The sequence below is a fragment of the Lentinus tigrinus genome, assembly GCF_003813185.1.
Source record: "Lentinus tigrinus ALCF2SS1-7 unplaced genomic scaffold L226scaffold_40, whole genome shotgun sequence".
NCBI classification, from domain to species: domain Eukaryota; kingdom Fungi; phylum Basidiomycota; class Agaricomycetes; order Polyporales; family Polyporaceae; genus Lentinus; species Lentinus tigrinus.
In genome coordinates this window covers 224,865-238,136 of record NW_027137949.1, presented here as the reverse complement: position 1 = coordinate 238,136, position 13,272 = coordinate 224,865, and the positions used below count along the sequence as shown (strand labels likewise).

The following is a 13,272-nucleotide window of genomic DNA, read 5'->3' as shown; positions in this document are numbered from 1 at the left end:
CGTCTAACGCCATTCCCGTCTCCCTGTATCCTGCATCTGCGCATACCGTCTTCTGCTCTGTGTCGTCACGCTTCGAGGGTTGGCTTCGGCTCCCGGCAAAATCCAGGTTCCTTCCCTTTCCCTTTCCCCGTCCTCCCCCTCCTCCTCTCCACCTCCATGATCTGTCTGTTGCTCATGCATGCTGTGCTGTCGACATGTTGTACGCAGGCCTGCGGGGGGCGGGCCGTAGGCCGTAGGGCTGTAGCCTACTGTTAGATGCTAGTGTCCGAGTCGTTGTCCATATCCTCTCCCGTCGCTTCCACCTCCCAACTCAAATCCACCCTACATCCTTCTCCCATTCAGAACCCTCCTCTCCTCCTCTCCTCACGTCTTACGATGTCATGATCTGCATTCGCGCTGTCCCGTGCTAGAGTGTTGGTGTATCTCTTGGGTTGGGGGTTCGGGCAGGAGTTTGCATGTGTGGTGTAAAGAGAGGGGGCGCGAGGGTAGGAGGTATGTATGTGCGGCGTTGAGTATAAGTAAAGTACCCTGTCGTGGCTCCGTCCGTCCATCCATCTAAAAAGTTACATAGCAAAGTACTATATCCTGCCTAGCTATAACCGATACCACTGACTATGATATCATGGTATACAGAAGAATCTCTCTTGTCGTACACTGTAGACAGCCCGAAACGATGCTTGGACCGGCTGGGTGTGGTTGTAATATGACCTAGAGCTGGTCCGACAGGCCAAATTCCAGTGAATGTCAACGCGAGACGCTCACTCCAATTTTTCGGCCATCACGTTTTGTCCGTGGAGGCGCTTTCTACGCTGAGCTCGTCGCAGGCCTCGGTATACCGTGAGGATAGAGGATAGTAGAATAAGTGACACTGGCGAGGAGCGCGGAAGCACACGTGATCGCAATGGATCAAGATAGCAGTCCTACTGACCAATTTGTTCTGCATTCCGATTGCGCAGGTCAGAAAGAGAATCAATGCAGGTGAGCAAACAGCACTCTCCGACGCACACTAGTACTGGATACAGATCATTGAAGCTGAAGCTTGATACTCGCAACAAAGTCAAGACTACCGAGGCCATTTGGTGATACTGTCCCCATTCGGTCGAGGTGACGGGGTTCGGCGTCGGTGCGACTGCTTCACGGAAGCTTGCCTGTGACGTCGGCGCTGGGGCGGGGGCTACTTATAACAGCCTCGCCTTGCGCTTAGCCTCTCCCCACCACCTCCCCACCGCCATGACGTCCCGACAGTTTGCCAAGTATTACAGCAAGAGGTGGGCTAGCGACATATCATATCCTGAGGGAAAGAAAATACTAAGAGTCACGCAGAGGATTACTAGTCCAAGATCGGCGTGAAGTTGACGAGCCCCAGTCGGACGATACGCTGTTGCTCACCAACATCGTACGACACCGCGACGACGACGACGACGACGACGACGACGATGACGACGATGACGACGACGAGGCATCAATGGGCTTTCATCCTACACCGTGCGAGCCTGAGATGACCACCGCGAAGACCTTCAAAACGTTCTCGCACAGCAAGTCCTTCGGCTTGATCGACGTGAAGCGCTTCCTCCTCTCCGAAGGGATCAAATACCTCGGGTCGGTGCAGGAGGAGGTCATCAAGCGCATTGACGAGCAGAAGGTAGACGGAGCGCGTGAGTACCTCCTCGATGCAGGCATCACTGTCTCCGGCGACGAAGCCGCATCCGACGACGAGGTCGCGCTCCAGGATGCCTCCGACACGCTCGCCGAGGCCTTCGAGTTCTTGGAGGGCTGTCGCATGATGGAAGATAGGAAGAAATGGAGTGACAACCGCAACGTCCGCATAGCTGGCCTCTGTGATAAGGAAGAATCCCCCCGCTACCTCGCGCAAGTCGGCATGCGCGGCTTGTTCGACCTCCTCAAGGTGCCCGATCATCTGGAGATCTTCCACGAGGAGGCGAAGGGGATGGCCGACGTGCTGGACCGTTTCGGACGAAACGCCACGGGGGATATCGGGAAGTACTGCATGGACATGAAGGAGTTCTTGATGTCGTGTGGAGAGAACCAGGTCATTCACGTAGTGGGAGATAGTGGCGCGCCGTAGACGAGGGTGGAGGGTGACGCATACATTGAGGTACGTGGTGTAGATTTGCCATGCTCAACGTCGCTGTTGACTGTTTGTGGTTCCCGGACAGATCGCGCTTATGAGGGTGGGAGCTCACTGGGGTTTGTACGTTGAACGACGCCGGAGACACTGTCGCGCGCCCGTAGGACTCGACTCGGACTCGTACGATAAGATATTTGCATGTTAATCAAAGTCAATCATGAGACTCGTCAGAGAGATCGAAACTGTCCACGTTCGAAAGCTGAATTGACTCGGTCCGCTGCACCTCATTCTGCTGGCTGCGAATCTCGCTGGAGAAGCCCCAAGTCAGCCCCCTTGATCAACAGCCCCTGCGTACAATCACTCGGTTAATTAGAGGTAGAATGAGTCGTGCCCGACCTGTTCACGTACCAACTGCCTCGAAAAGAAACGGGGATAGAAGAAATCGCCGCCGGCGAACCAAAGCTGTACATAAGGCGGGATCAGCGAAGCCGCAATGGACATCATGAAAAAGGAGGGAGGCGTACCCCTGGATGGCCGCACGGGCGGAAGAGGCCCTGGATCTCGCCGTCCTCGTCAAGCCCGCCTATCGGACCCACGCGCTGCATGATGTCCGGGCCCAGCAAGTCGGTGTTGGACTCGCGCATCGAAGTGTAACCCGTCCTGCGAAGATTGCGTTAGTGCGCCCTTGAAGCATACATGGACTCACGGCGAAAGGGGAAGCGTACGCGAAGACGACGACGTCAGCGAGGAGCTCGGTGCCGTCGCTCAGGACCAGCCCGGTTTCGGTGAAGCGGTCGACAGACTTCCCGCTCTCGACCTTGATGCGTCCGTTGCCGATGAGCTCTGCCCCTCCTTTGTCTATCCCTTCCGTTCGACCGGTCAGTGCACTTGCCAAAACGGAAGGAAGGGGGCGGTGTGCTTACAGAATCCTGTTACGGGAGTGTCAGTCGGCTTGAGATACGCATGCAGGAGACCGATCGAGACTGTTCACGCACCTCCGCTCCTACACAGAAACATGAAGTACGGGTTGCAGCCGGGATCCGCGAGGTTCAAGCCGCCTCTGCGTAAGTCGTCGAAGATCTTCTTGTGGGCGTCCCCCGTAGCCTGACTATGCGCGGCTGCAACTTTCTCCTGGAAGACGAGCGGCACCGCCGCGTACTTCAAGTCCGACACCGCGAGCGGTTCGTCTTCCCGCCACACAAGCTTCAAGCCGCTGTTGAAGTAGTCTCGACTTTGGACGCAGGTCGCCGACCGCTGGATCATGGTGACGGATTCCGCGCCCTTGAGCGCGAGGTCCTGGCAGATGTCGATGGAGCTGTTGGCTGCTCCAACGACGACCGCGCGCTTGCCTGAAAACTGAGACCCCCCGGAGAAACTCTCAGAGTGCGTCTGCTGGCCTCGGAAGGTCTCCAGACCTGCAATGGCGGGTATGCGGGGCTGGCCAAGAAGTCCAGTAGCGAAAACGATGTGAGAGGGATGTAGTTGGACTGCGACGCCCGCCCGGATGACGGTGACATCCCATTTTCCAGTACGATCGCTGTAACGAGGATGCGGTCGAAGCGCGGAGTCCGTCCAAACCACGAGGTCCTGCGCGGCGACGTACCGCTCCACCCAGTCAGCGATATCATCGCGCGGGATGAATTCCGGGCAAGTGGATGGGTAGGGCTGGAATAGCACTGGAGCAAGGGTCGCCAACGATTGGCCATAGTCGCGTGAACAGAGAGAGGGTCATGATGACTTACAGCTACAGTGGCGTCGGATAGACTCCAGCGTCAAAGTGGGGTACCGCATCCGCCAGTTATCCCCGATGCGGGGGTTCTTCTCGATGACCAAGCTCGGGATGTTCATTTGCTTTAGTCGTGCTGCGACCGTAAGACCACTGTGCCCTGCGCCAACTACGTATAAAATCAGGGTGTCAGGTACGAGCTCACGAGGATGCCATTGACATGGTGCACGTACCGACGAGGACGTGCGGATTCGACTCGACTTGATGAACCCATCCGGCGCATTCCTTTCCTGGCATCGCCTCCATGTCGTCTCCGAGAGCTTGCTCGTTGTCCCCATGTAGGCCATGCAGCGCCAAGAAGACGATGAGAGCGCGGAAAATGCCGTCGGAGTCCTGTGTCAGCCTCGCGACTCCGCGACCATGGCCATGTGGAAGGTCGAACCGGAAGCCGAACTCAACACAGGACGCTTCTGGCAAAACAGGGACCTCGCAGACACGCGGCGCGAGCTCCTGGATGTCTTCCAGATGGACGTTCGTGATCTGCCAGTGGCCTGCTTTGAGGGAACCGGACAGGTAGGCGGCGATCTTGTCTCGTCCTTCGAGGGTGTGTAGGTCCCAGGATAAGACAAGGACGTCTCGCAACCAGCCGTCAGGTTGGAAGAGTGTCGTCACATCAGACACGACACCGCTGTTGAGGGCGGATGCGAGGGCTGAGAGCCACTCCGTGGCTACGCGGTGCGCGTCTAGGCTCATAGGAGTACTCTGCAAGATGAGGTGCGGGGTCGTCGAAATGGATAGTCGATGTTGTCTCTGACCTGTTCCTGTTCAGTGTTCTGTCTGCACTGATAATGCTCGACGTACGGAACGGAACGTGTCTGATATACGCCTGTCTCTCCGCATCGGCGTCTTTGAAGCGGGCAATCGACACTAGCACTGAAGAGGTTGTCAGAGTTCATGAGTTACTGAAACCATCCCGACCTCGTGAGAGGTTCGTGCCCTCAAGCGAATGTTACGGCCCGAACAGGCTCACGAAGCAGTAAGCCATGTTCTTTAATGGGCCACACGGAGCCACGCGGCGCAATATGCACACGCTCGTATCGACCTCTTGGCGAGCACCCCTGCAAGACTCATTCCATGTTCGGGAGGTGGGGGATTCGGCGGAGAAGGTTTCGAAAGTCTCGCATGCCGAGGAAGAGCTCGTCAACATGCATGCCACCCGGAAGTGCGGAAGCGAATAGAGGCCTTCTGTGCTCGGTGAGGAGTCGATAAGTAGATGTTCATGGCAATACTCACAGATTATATTGAACGCCTGGAGGACCGATATTGCTGAGGTTGAATGGAGTCATATATGCTACCTTTTTTGGCAGCGGCCATGGTAGATAGAGTAAAGTCATGTCATCACGACGTGCGGAAGGATTCAAATACTAACGTACAAGTGAAACACACCAGATCAAACCAGAAAATGCCGCTTCCGCCCAATGTCACCCTTAATCTGTTCCTTGCGAGTGGGCACTGAAGGCCGCCAAAACAGACGGGAGTAGCCCTTAAAGCCATACGTCTTAGCCGTGGATAGCCTGGACCAGCTATGACGCGGCCGCATCAGCTGCTTCAGAAGTACTTGCAACCCAGCAATTCAGGGGTACTCACAGTGCCGTTCGAGCTATTGACTTCACAATTACACCGGAAAGTCATCGTTGAAGACACTATTGTTGTACTGTACGGGTTTGAGCATAAGCCATATGCGAGCATGGTGACGGCGTACCTTCGCCCACAAGACTGTGGGTCTTCGCGGCCATCCCATGCACCTCCTGAACCGCCAGTTCGAGTCGATCGACCTTCTCTTCGAGTCTATCGAACTTCCCTCCGACCCTTTCTTCGAGTTGGTCGATCTTCTCCGTCAATTTGGCCATCAACCGGTCCTCTAGGCGTTGGAACATAGGGCCTGCCCAAGGAGCTTATCCCGGAGCGTCAGGAGGAAGCCCAACGAGAGCATAGGAGAACGTACGTTCGGCCGCTGCACCCGAGACTCGGACGTCATAGTGTATGGCGGCTGCAACAGCCTCTGACTCAGCCAAAGCCACTGTGTAGCAGGGTGTTAAGTGTCGTAATGACGAGAGAAACTGGAGACTCACTTCCTGCATTCTGCACGACACTCCGCCGGAATATGTCTGCCGCCACAACATCGGTTGCAGACGGCACCGGGGTTGTGATCTTTGGAGGTAGTCTTACGCCGTAGTTCAGGTCTGGTAGAACAATGATTCTCGCATCGTTTTCTGCCATCGCGGAGGTCACCGAACAGGGCGAGCAGGTTGTGCTCGAAGTTGGACGAGAAGTTGTGGTTGAAGTTGGACGAGAGGGGTTGACGTCACGTCTAGGTTCGGAAAAACCCGCGCTCCGGAACGCAGGTCTAATTATTTTCCTCTTGTAGTCCGACACCCTTTCCATAAGAATACCCCTGTGTAAAGCTGTATGATGATAAGTACACAGACTGTATAATTGAGACAATTCCATAAGTCCCGTGTATATTGTCACTCGATATCTGGCTCAAGAAGCCTCGTACGTGAACCTTTCCCGCCAACTCTGCCGCTCCGTGTACTCCATCTTCCCAGTGACCAGATGCTCGCGGACGGAATCCTGCAGCACAATCCCGAGATCCATCCTGCGCCGCTCGGCCGTCCCCCACTTCCTCTCGTCCATGCAATCCAGGTCGAGCACGAGCTCCTCGAGTGTCTCGCACCCATCGCGCGCCCTCGACACTAAACACTCTGCCACCGCGGGTACAATCTCGACCTTCCGTTCGGCCCAGGGCTCAGAATAATTGAACGGGTCCCTCGTCGCTCGGAACCGAGACATGCGCAAGGTGCGCAAGCGGGAGCACGGCGCCCGCTGCGCCGGATGCGAGAGCGTCTCGCCGTAAGCAGTCACTTCCAGAGAGGGAGAAGTGGGTCGGATGGCGTACAGCACAGGCAGTGTATCCCCAGGATAGTCACACACCGTGACGGACAGGGCCCGCAGGAGGGGGAAGTGCTCGAGGATGGCGGGCCAGTGGACGTAGTGGACGTGCTCGGCCTCGGTGTCGATGCGAAGCGTCTCAACTGGAGCGGAGGAGAAGACGCGAAGATCGCGGAGAGGTAGTGAATATAAATCCGGGGATCTGAGCTCGCCATCCGGAGGTGCCTTGGATGTTTCGTAGACAGGCATGCGGAGCGAGAGTCGACGACACCCATGGGTGGCACCATCAGCGGCAGGGGCGTATGCGAGCAGGATCTCCTCGGACTGGCGCGCCTGCGCGTGCACCTCTGTGATAGCGGAAAAGATGGGCAAGAGTGTCTGATAGTCCTGAGGAAGAGCGGAGGAGATGCCCTCCTTGCGTGCGATATAGTCGTGCTTCGCGTCGCTCAGATGGATCGCTAGCTCCGAGTCCGCGGTCTCGGGGGTAGCGATAGTCTCGAGGATGTCGTGGAGGAAGACGCGGGAGCCAGAAAGATGAAGCTTGCGTAGCCGCGGGAGGACTACCTGATCCCGGTCAAGATCATCCTCGTCCCGTCTGAATGTGAACTCCAGCGCGAGGTCCTCGACATTCTGGCAGGTACGGAGAATCTTCCTGAGCTCACAGTAGTCAAACAGCCGCCCCTCCAGAGTCAAGAGGTGCAGGACACTAAGCTGCTGGTAGATGGCGGAGGAGGGGCGTACGATGATTCTTTCAACGACCAAGGACCGCAGCTTGGGGAAATTCTCCCGGGTGAGGGGTACGTTGTCAATCCCTAGCCAGGGATCGTCCTGAGTGATGATGTAGGTAACAGGTGTTTCGATGATGGCGTTGAGACGCTCCAGAGCGGGCATAGGATGCTGCAAGAGCGACGCAACGTCTGTCTTGTGTCGCTGATGGATCGAGCTGAACGACAATGTCTGAATACGGTGGACATGAGGAGTGATCGTCTGCGCGACCTCAGCAACTGCGTCGCGGTGGGTGGCAAACACACGGAGGGTGAGCCCCTTTGAGCGGACGATACCCGTGCGCAAGAGGTTCAGGCTCTTTCCGACAACGAGCTCCCGCCAAAGCTGCGGCGCTGTCGCGGCGACCACGAACCAGCGCCGGCATACCAGCAGTACCGCAGGCCAATGGGGCGCAGTGCCCTCTTCCACCATCCCCTGTATGTGTAGGAAGATCGAGAGGAGGATCTCGTTTGGCAAAGTGTTCGCAGCGGCGCTTGCATTTGCGAGTGCGCAGATGCTGAGCAGATCTCGACGAACGTCGTCCACGCGTATGAGGAGCTGCAAAGTGTCCGTACCCTGGGTAGTTGTTATCAAAGCCTTGAGTCCATAGTAGGGGCCCTGCAAGGCGTCCGGGTGGAGGATAGCACTGAAGAACTGGATGTTGAAGTCAGCTATATTCGAACACTGATAGCGACTTACTCCGAGTCGCCGTGATGCGCCGACGAGCCTAGCGGTAGCTCTGTCCTCTCCGACATACCCCTAGATGTAGCCTCTAGCCCACTCGATGGCACTCTTCACATTTACACTTGCGACCGTGATGGTGGATGCGAACGAAGGAGGCCTGGTACCAAGCGCCGGGAAATCAAGCTGACCTGGCACTGTTCCTGAGCGACCTCCATCTGTCCCTCCACGCCAACCTCTTCGAACTGACACTTGTCTATCTTGTCTATCGACTACCCATGCTTCGTTGAATCGGAAAACCTGATGTTATGATATATCATGTATAGACACGAACTTTCCAGGTCGATTCAAGTTCGCCACCGTTACCGCAGTAGCAAATACAACAAGTCTCGCAGGGCGGCCACGGCAGGTCGCTTACATCTGTCATCATTTAGCCTCTTTAACCTCATTAAGCTCGTGCGCAAGCTTCACGACATCATTCTGACATATGGCGCAGTGAACAAGCAACTCCTAAACCATGAGGGTACGAAGTCTCTCACCCCGTTGCGAGTAATCTTGACGGCAGGATCGTCTTCGCCTCTGGCGTTGCGGCTGACAGTGTTTCCCTACAGGAGATGGTCTTTTTAATACGAGGTTTACACGGCTTGTGTCCACGCACCTTGTTGCTGGTGACCTCGGCCTTCCCCTCCTCGATGATCTCGGCGACCTGGCCCTCAGCATTGCCTCCTCCCCAACGCCAGCTGTATCCAACAGTCAATCTATCGTCGGACTAGACGATGATCAAGAGTCGACGCTTACGAAACATCCTGCCCTTCGTGCAACTTATCGGCCATGGTACGGTTTGTAATATGCAAGCGTTGGCGGTGGATGATTGGTAGCAGAATGATGGTACGTGTACGGGAGAGAAGTGGCATGGGCTCCTGTCGAGCTATGTCCTTGCTGGTTATAAGCTGCTAAAGGTTGGGTGCGATGCGTCATAGCTCCGTCTGAGGGTGGTCGATCTTCGCCTGCGATCGACGTATCCTCTCCGACTTTCTCGGTCCTCACGAAGATGGTCATTTTATCGACATCGTTATTGCAAGGGGTCATAATGTCCACCCGAATAGCCCCGCTGTCAGATGACATAGTGATTATGCCCGCCCGCGCATAGCGCATAAGTCCTCAGAGGTTCCCGGGACCGCCCGTTCATTATCGATCTTCGCCTTGTCCACGATTTCCCTGTCGTCCCGTTGCTGAAGGCATACTGTCCTGTATTGGTCGGCTTTCAGACCGCCCTGTATGAACACTATGCACGCCTACTATTGCATATCCGCCCTGTCACCATCGGCCAAACGTTCGTTAGAGGTGACCCTTACAGTCCGCCTTCCAACCCCCCCGCGTTCGTCCATTTTACGCCTTCCGCCAGTCGATAGTGGCTATCATGCCCACAAGCTATCCATGCCGCGTCCACCCTACCAAGCTCCCCTGATCGTTGTTAATGACCTATCTGTCCCGGTCCACATCGTTTTGCAGTCCTGTGGCGATGATCCAACGCGTCCGGCGCCTGTGTCTTCTCTGTCCGCCCAGCATGGCTCTCCTGTCCGCCGTTTGAAGAAAGTGGATAACTACCTTATTGACCCCCCTCCAACCTTCGCACACATGTTCGACCATATCCCCAGTATGTAGGAAAAATACAGTGAAGGCCCAGGACGCCGTTGCTGCCGCTCAGTCATGCGAGCACTCTCCCCCTCGCCCAGGCGCGTGTAAGCGCCTAGCGCCGGCCTACTTCCCGGCGTACTACCCGCTGACTCCTTTCCCTCAGAGTCTCAACCTCCTCACCACAACGGTGACACTCGCAGCTTGACCAGTGGCTCCGCGCCTGTCTCTCCGCCGCCTCATCCCGCCTCCATTCCACGCACATACCCCGTGGCGTGTAGTCATACGCTCTCGCACTGGCACACCTTCTTTCCGCTCCCCGGCGCTACAACTACCCACGTCACGGTCGGGCACCTAGGCGTCGTCACTCCGATGCTGCATCTTGGCCCCTCGCGTCATGCCTTGAACACGTCGCACGCACCACCTAGTTCACCCCACGCTCCCCCGCCGCTGTATACATCCAGGCAGTCACACAGGCGGTCGGTATACGAGGCGTATACATCCTACCCACACGAGGTCATGGTGCGTCCCCGCTCACTGCGCGTACTTCACAATTTCGACCGCTAATTATCCGGCATCTGCTCTTAGGCGTGCTTGCTTGCATTGGCAGGCGCACGGTATTTCGTTCCGCCAGGTTCTGACACCGTCTCTAATGGAGTGGTCAAACTGAGAGACTGGCCGCACATCATCAACTACGCGATCTCGGACGCCTTATCCCGCAATGCTGGTCAGAGGCCGGTGCGTTCCTTGCATCCATTCAGTTACCACTCGTAAGTGAAGCTCACCCACTACTCCACAAGGCCCGTTATACATACCATACACCAACGGACACAGAGGAGGCCTTGATCGCCTTCGGGGACGATCATCGGTCAGAAATGCCGGGTTTGGTACTTGAGCAAGAACCTCTCGATTAGCTATTGTCTATGAGACATGTATATCCACATAGCAACACGATTGAATGTGCGGCTGGCATGTGCTTCATGAGCAACCCTCACACTTGCGGTGTGCCGGCGTCCAGAGCGCCTATCTGTGTCAGATAAGGGTGTAGATAAATGATTAGATGTACTCACACGTAATCCAGCGATAACGACTCAACGCGCAAAGACCAAGTCCATCCGCCATCCCTGCTCGCCAGCCCCCATCCTAGCGTGCAGCAACTCGACTCCTACGTCCGTTGCTCTCGCTTGGTGAATGGAACTTGGTGTTCCATCTCACCTTCGCCCTCCATCAAAATACCCCGACCCTCCCAACCTTCCCTGCCGACCGCGCCCTCCTGAGGACTCATCCGCCGCAGCAAGTTGTATTACCTACCCGCTCTTTTTCCTGCACATGAAACAATGGACGACGAGTAAGTATCTACGCTACGTCCATGCTTCTCTGTCAGGGTGCTGATTTTTGCCATGAGTAGGGACGCGCACCTCAGCGACGATCGCATGTACGACCTGCAGTACCCCTCCAGCACTCCTTCATCCCCGGAATACTGTCCTGCCTCCATGAGATCGTCCCAAATGAACTCCCCTAGGTACGTCACTTCTCCCTCCCCTGTATATTCGCCTCTGTCCCTCCCTCGTTTATCCCCAGATCTCCCGGCCGCATTGTCCCCACTGCCTCCACCCGCCTCATGCACATCGCGCCGTCGAACACCACTGTTCCTGCCTTCTTCCGACGAAGAGGACGTATTGGCATCGCCGCCGCGCATTATTACGCCCCTCGAGAATGTCGAGCCCGCTCCTCGTGAGTTCACTCCGATCTCGCTCCGGTATTCATCGGATTGTCCCTCGCCTCCCCCTCCGCACATCACTCCGCCCCTCGACACCGTGGCGCCTGCTCCTGGTGAGCTCAGTCCCATCTCCATTCCATACACGTCTCATAGTCCTTCGCCTCCACCTTGCCATCTCGCTTCGCCCCTGGACACCGTGCCGCCTGCTCCTGGTGAACAGAGTCCCATCTCGATCCAATATACGTCAGATGGTCCCTCGTCTCCACCTGCCCATCTCGGTTCGCCCTCCCCGCCCCCAGTCCTTACTGAGGACAATATACAACTTCCGGCAGGTCTCCGTCGTGAGAGGTACCCTCACGATCTGGAGCGGCAGTTGGTCCCCGTCCGCTCCCGCCAGTGTCGCGCATGTGCCGAAGGCGGACACGTCTGTGAGCAGCATCACGGGTCAGGTTGGGCTTGCAGACACTGTCTGCGACTTGGCCTACCTGGCTGTGACTGGGAGACTTCCACAGGTAAACGTTCTCGTCCTCTTTCCCCCATGCATGTACTCATTGTTCCCCTTTCCCTTTTCAGTGGCTTTTCTTCGCCATCACCCCGACGCTCATCCAGCACAGACGCCTTCCATCAGCAGCACACGACTTGCCGCGGAAGCCTCAGGCCTTGGGCCCATTGATGGGCTGGAGGTCGTTGTATACCCGGAAGGCCTCCGCCACGAACGGTACCCTTCCCGACTACCTGATGTCCTCAAGATCATACGCGTTACACCCTGTTCTCCCTGTGTCGATGGGGGACATCTCTGTGTCCAGACCAGTGACGTCACATGGTGCTGCAAGCGGTGCTTCCAACTTCAGATCACTGCTTGCGATTGGCGTATCGCAACGTGTCACTATATCGGTGCGTTCATGACCACTTGTTCAGCAGTGACCCCTCCACTTACACATCTTTTCACCCAGCTGCGGCGACTAAACGGCCTCTGCTAGACCGTGACCCCGTTGTTGATCCCCCCATCCACGACTCCGCGTCCAGCTCTCCGGCTCCTTCTGCTGATCCCTCTTCGCAAGCCCCACCGTCTCCCCCCGCCTCACTCGCTGCTACCCACTCTGCCGCCGTACCGCTCTCCTTGGAGGCCAGGGTTGAACAAATGGCGGCCCGAGTGACCCATCTTGCGGAGCAGCAGGAACGTCTGGCGAAGGGGCAGCTTGATATCCTTGAGTCGCAGCAACGCATTGAGAGATTACTCCGTAGGTTGGCTCGTCACCTTGCACTGGAGGACATTTAGAAGTACATTTTGGCTGCTGTATCCGTCTGTATCCATACCCTTCTGTATCACTGCATGTTGTATCATACCAACGCCAATGATTTGCTGTCGTGCAACTTCTACTGACCGACCGTACCTGTTCGACCATCCCGCTCTTCTACTTGGCTTACTGACCCACTGTAGCTGTTGCACTACGTACGTGGCCTTCCTGACCGGCTGACGTCACCGGCGTCTTGTCCGTTCTCACGCCCGTCCCCAGGTGCTGTAAGGCGGAACTACATAGCTACGAAACTGGCACACATTGCAAACTTTCAGAGCGCGATTTGACCCCCTCGTTGACTTGTCCCCGCTTGGCCTTCCTGTCGTGCAGAAGGACGGTCCAGTCCGCTCTGTGACGAAGCCCAGCTGAACTGCAAGTTCAGTCTGTCATCGCGTTCCGACCGGTA

At 56.5% G+C, this 13,272-nt stretch overlaps 7 protein-coding genes across 7 annotated transcripts; 3 read left to right on the top strand and 4 right to left on the bottom strand.

The window, feature by feature from the left end:
• Positions 1-1,230: 1,230 nt before the first annotated feature.
• Positions 1,231-2,086, top strand: L226DRAFT_575069 (uncharacterized protein; the record flags this gene model as incomplete). The annotated part of the gene is made up of 2 exons (XM_067685151.1): positions 1,231-1,268; positions 1,324-2,086. 2 exons carry the CDS (start codon positions 1,231-1,233, stop codon positions 2,084-2,086), a joined length of 801 nt encoding a protein of 266 aa, XP_067530741.1.
• Positions 2,087-2,264: 178 nt separating this feature from the next.
• On the bottom strand, positions 2,265-4,568 carry L226DRAFT_493384 (dimethylaniline monooxygenase (N-oxide-forming); the record flags this gene model as incomplete). The annotated part of the gene is made up of 8 exons (XM_067677436.1): positions 2,265-2,436; positions 2,498-2,551; positions 2,614-2,749; positions 2,815-2,953; positions 3,013-3,018; positions 3,085-3,765; positions 3,832-3,984; positions 4,049-4,568. 8 exons carry the CDS (start codon positions 4,566-4,568, stop codon positions 2,374-2,376), a joined length of 1,752 nt encoding a protein of 583 aa, XP_067530740.1. The 3' UTR covers positions 2,265-2,373.
• Positions 4,569-5,209: 641 nt separating this feature from the next.
• L226DRAFT_539191 (uncharacterized protein) lies at positions 5,210-6,193 on the bottom strand. The gene is made up of 5 exons (XM_067681640.1): positions 5,948-6,193; positions 5,821-5,895; positions 5,578-5,769; positions 5,463-5,529; positions 5,210-5,398 (listed from the first exon to the last, which is right to left on the bottom strand). The coding sequence occupies exons 1-4, from the start codon at positions 6,093-6,095 to the stop codon at positions 5,519-5,521; spliced, it is 426 nt and encodes a 141-aa protein (XP_067530739.1). The 5' UTR covers positions 6,096-6,193; the 3' UTR covers positions 5,210-5,398; positions 5,463-5,518.
• A 49-nt stretch (positions 6,194-6,242) lies between these two features.
• L226DRAFT_493382 (uncharacterized protein) lies at positions 6,243-8,360 on the bottom strand. The gene is made up of 2 exons (XM_067677435.1): positions 8,232-8,360; positions 6,243-8,178 (listed from the first exon to the last, which is right to left on the bottom strand). The coding sequence occupies exons 1-2, from the start codon at positions 8,285-8,287 to the stop codon at positions 6,360-6,362; spliced, it is 1,875 nt and encodes a 624-aa protein (XP_067530738.1). The 5' UTR covers positions 8,288-8,360; the 3' UTR covers positions 6,243-6,359.
• A 261-nt stretch (positions 8,361-8,621) lies between these two features.
• L226DRAFT_539189 (uncharacterized protein) lies at positions 8,622-9,141 on the bottom strand. The gene is made up of 4 exons (XM_067681639.1): positions 9,012-9,141; positions 8,872-8,953; positions 8,753-8,818; positions 8,622-8,693 (listed from the first exon to the last, which is right to left on the bottom strand). Exons 1-4 carry the CDS (start codon positions 9,044-9,046, stop codon positions 8,640-8,642), a joined length of 237 nt encoding a protein of 78 aa, XP_067530737.1. The 5' UTR covers positions 9,047-9,141; the 3' UTR covers positions 8,622-8,639.
• A 509-nt stretch (positions 9,142-9,650) lies between these two features.
• Positions 9,651-10,762, top strand: L226DRAFT_575066 (uncharacterized protein; the record flags this gene model as incomplete). Its single annotated transcript, XM_067685150.1, has 4 exons — positions 9,651-9,870; positions 10,015-10,370; positions 10,437-10,586; positions 10,649-10,762. 4 exons carry the CDS (start codon positions 9,651-9,653, stop codon positions 10,760-10,762), a joined length of 840 nt encoding a protein of 279 aa, XP_067530736.1.
• A 423-nt stretch (positions 10,763-11,185) lies between these two features.
• On the top strand, positions 11,186-12,847 carry L226DRAFT_575065 (uncharacterized protein; the record flags this gene model as incomplete). Its single annotated transcript, XM_067685149.1, has 4 exons — positions 11,186-11,196; positions 11,257-11,996; positions 12,142-12,462; positions 12,522-12,847. 4 exons carry the CDS (start codon positions 11,186-11,188, stop codon positions 12,845-12,847), a joined length of 1,398 nt encoding a protein of 465 aa, XP_067530735.1.
• Between the last annotated feature and the right edge of the window lie 425 nt (positions 12,848-13,272).

Excerpts from the sequence above, each read along its gene's own strand:
- L226DRAFT_493382 (XM_067677435.1), bottom strand. The coding sequence starts at position 8,287 with ATGTCGGAGAGGACAGAGCTACCGCTAGGCTCGTCGGCGCATCACGGC. Across the intron at positions 8,179-8,231 it reads GCGCATCACGGCGACTCGGA|TGCTATCCTCCACCCGGACG; the intron begins GTAAGTCGCTAT and ends CCAGTTCTTCAG.
- L226DRAFT_539189 (XM_067681639.1), bottom strand. The coding sequence starts at position 9,046 with ATGGCCGATAAGTTGCACGAAGGGCAGGATGTTTC. Across the intron at positions 8,819-8,871 it reads CCGAGGTCACCAGCAACAAG|GGAAACACTGTCAGCCGCAA; the intron begins GTGCGTGGACAC and ends CATCTCCTGTAG. Across the intron at positions 8,694-8,752 it reads TCAAGATTACTCGCAACGGG|AATGATGTCGTGAAGCTTGC; the intron begins GTGAGAGACTTC and ends GCCATATGTCAG.
- L226DRAFT_539191 (XM_067681640.1), bottom strand. The coding sequence starts at position 6,095 with ATGGCAGAAAACGATGCGAGAATCATTGTTCTACCAGACCTGAACTAC. Across the intron at positions 5,896-5,947 it reads TGTCGTGCAGAATGCAGGAA|TGGCTTTGGCTGAGTCAGAG; the intron begins GTGAGTCTCCAG and ends CCTGCTACACAG. Across the intron at positions 5,770-5,820 it reads CTCGGGTGCAGCGGCCGAAC|CTCCTTGGGCAGGCCCTATG; the intron begins GTACGTTCTCCT and ends CTCCGGGATAAG.